We start from the raw sequence: 2,342 nt of genomic DNA on the forward strand, positions 1-2,342 counted from the left end.
TGGTGAATTCGAACCCGTTACTGCTTTCGACGATTGACAGGTCGCGTGCACGAAATCGCGAGAAAAGGCGACCACTGGACGCATCAGTCCAACGGGAACCATCGCGTCGTGTTCGTATGGGGGCCAATGCTGCCAACCACAGGCGACGTACGTACAGCGACATGGACGCATCGCTTGCACGGGCCATCCCGCCTGACCACTGAGATCCTAAACTCGCTCCTAATTTCTTTCCGAGGCCATGGAAGCAGACAGCAAAAGATCATGAGCGCGAGGGCGAGAGATCGAGACGCACAAACCACCAGGCACCAGCAATGCATGTTGGTTAACATCATCACTCACTGTTCACTCATCGACGCCTACTCGGCCAGCAATCTATCTAGGCGATGCGCCATGCCATGTTCGAGACCAAAAAATCTTGAGTAAATAACAGCTTAATTAGCGCCACAATATTACTAGCACGCGCTCTAATCACAGGCAGGAAAATGGAGTATGTAGTTAATAATCTGCTAGTCAATCGTCGGCAGCACAGTGCTACTGCACCTCGGTACGATCTTCTTCTCCGGCGGCCTGCTACTTGGCGCCGCGGTTGAGCACCTCCTTGTAGTTGAGCAGCGAGTTGAGCCGCTGCAGCTGGAGCTGCTTCCGGAAGCTGTTGATGAAGTCGTCCGCCCGCGCGTCCACGCCGCCCTCCTCCACCTCCGGCGGCGGCGGCGGCGGCGGCAGCATCCTCGCCTCCGAGCTCGACTTGCCCATCTTCGCCTCCGCCCCCTGCTTCTCCCCCTGCTGCTGCTTCTTGCCCTTCTTGCCCTGCTCCCGCGCCGGCTCCGACCGGCTCCTGCTGTACTGCGTCGACGTCTTCTTCTCGTCCGCCGCCGCGACGGAGGCCACGGCGTGGTCCTGCGAGGCGGCCAGCTCGGGCGCAAGGTTGCCGGAGTTGAAGCGGTAGAGGCTGAAGGAGCGCAGGCGCTCCAGGACGGACGGCGCGCGCGCGAGCGGCGCCGGCCTGTATGGAGGCACGTACTCCTCGCGGTAGTACTGCTCCTCCTCCGGCTCCTGCTGCGGCGGCGGTGTCGTGAAGCTGTTGTAGTTGTCGGTGAACTCGGTGTCCGCCCTCGCGTGCTCTACGAGGTCGTCCTCCTCCTCCTCCAGCACGGCCGGCTGGACCACCCGAGCCGCCGGCGCCGGGGCCACCTCGGCCCTCCTCGCCTCGGAGCTCGATCTCTTCATCTTCGACGGCGGCGCCCGCCTCTTCTCATCCCGCGCCGGGGGCTCCGACCGGCTCCGAGCGTGGTGAGCATCTCCGGTCGTCGGCGCCTGTTCCGGAGAGACCGTCACGTCCCGCGAGTCGGCGCCCGCGGCGTACTCGGGCGGGAAGTCGCCGGAGCGGAAGCGGTAGAGGCCGATGGAGCGGAGGCGGTCGAGCACCGACGAGGTCCGCGCGAGCGGGGCCGGCGCCGGCGGCGGGGGCACGTACTGCTGCTGCTGCTCGTGCTGCTGGTCGCGGTAGTACAGATCCTCCTGATGCTGCGGCGGCTCCACGTGGTGGAGCGGTTCTTGTTGGTGCTCGTGTTGGTCACCGTCGTGGCCGCCCTGGCAACGGCGCTGGTGGGAGCGGGAGGTGAGCAGGATGGTGCCGATGACGAGGTTGACGGTGAGGAAGAGCGTGGCCGGCGTGAAGAAGCCCCGCACGGCCTCCCACGCGCCGAGCGCCGCGGCCGTCGCGCCGTCCATGTTCCGTGCGCGTGCACCGACCGGCAGGGACGGAGGGAGGAGACGGCCGTGGAGGGCAGGGGACCGGCTGGGGTTCGGCCGCGCACGGTTGGGGAGCAGTTGTGGGGATCGGGGTGGTGGGGATTGGCGCTCGATGATGGGGCTGCGGGGGAGTCTCACAAGTGGTGGTGGTGCGGAGCGTTAAATGGTGGTGGCGGGGGCGGGGGGATGGGGGAGCCGACTTGGCGGGTGGAAAACGTGGGAATCCAAGCGCTCCTCGTGACGCGCGAGCCGACCCGCCGGGATCGCGGGCGGACTGCCCGCCCGCTGCCGGACAAAATTACTGTTATGACCTTTCTGGTTAACAAAATTCCGATTTGACCTCGTTTAACAAAAAAAAATCGTTTTTGACCTTTTTAGGAGACGCCAACATCCCTGGCGTCTGGGTTGCGAAGCAGACGCCACGGATCCTGACGTCTGGCCCCTGGCCCGCACTGCCCGCCTGCCCGTTGACCTGCTGACGTGGCAAAGGGGCCAGACGCCAGGGTCCTAGCGTCTGGCCCCGGTAACTGGATAACCCCACGAAAGAGTGTGTGGGACCCACCCCACACACTTTCCCCAATCCACAACCC

At 64.6% G+C, this 2,342-nt stretch overlaps 1 protein-coding gene across 1 annotated transcript; it reads right to left on the minus strand.

The window, feature by feature from the left end:
* Nucleotides 1-375: 375 nt before the first annotated feature.
* LOC119349248 (pathogen-associated molecular patterns-induced protein A70-like) lies at nucleotides 376-1,897 on the minus strand. Its single transcript, XM_037617277.1, has one exon. It carries the CDS (start codon nucleotides 1,729-1,731, stop codon nucleotides 571-573), a length of 1,161 nt encoding a protein of 386 aa, XP_037473174.1. The 5' UTR covers nucleotides 1,732-1,897; the 3' UTR covers nucleotides 376-570.
* Nucleotides 1,898-2,342: the final 445 nt, after the last annotated feature.

Source organism: Triticum dicoccoides, chromosome 1B, assembly GCF_002162155.2.
Source record: "Triticum dicoccoides isolate Atlit2015 ecotype Zavitan chromosome 1B, WEW_v2.0, whole genome shotgun sequence".
In the NCBI taxonomy this organism is placed as follows: domain Eukaryota; kingdom Viridiplantae; phylum Streptophyta; class Magnoliopsida; order Poales; family Poaceae; genus Triticum; species Triticum dicoccoides.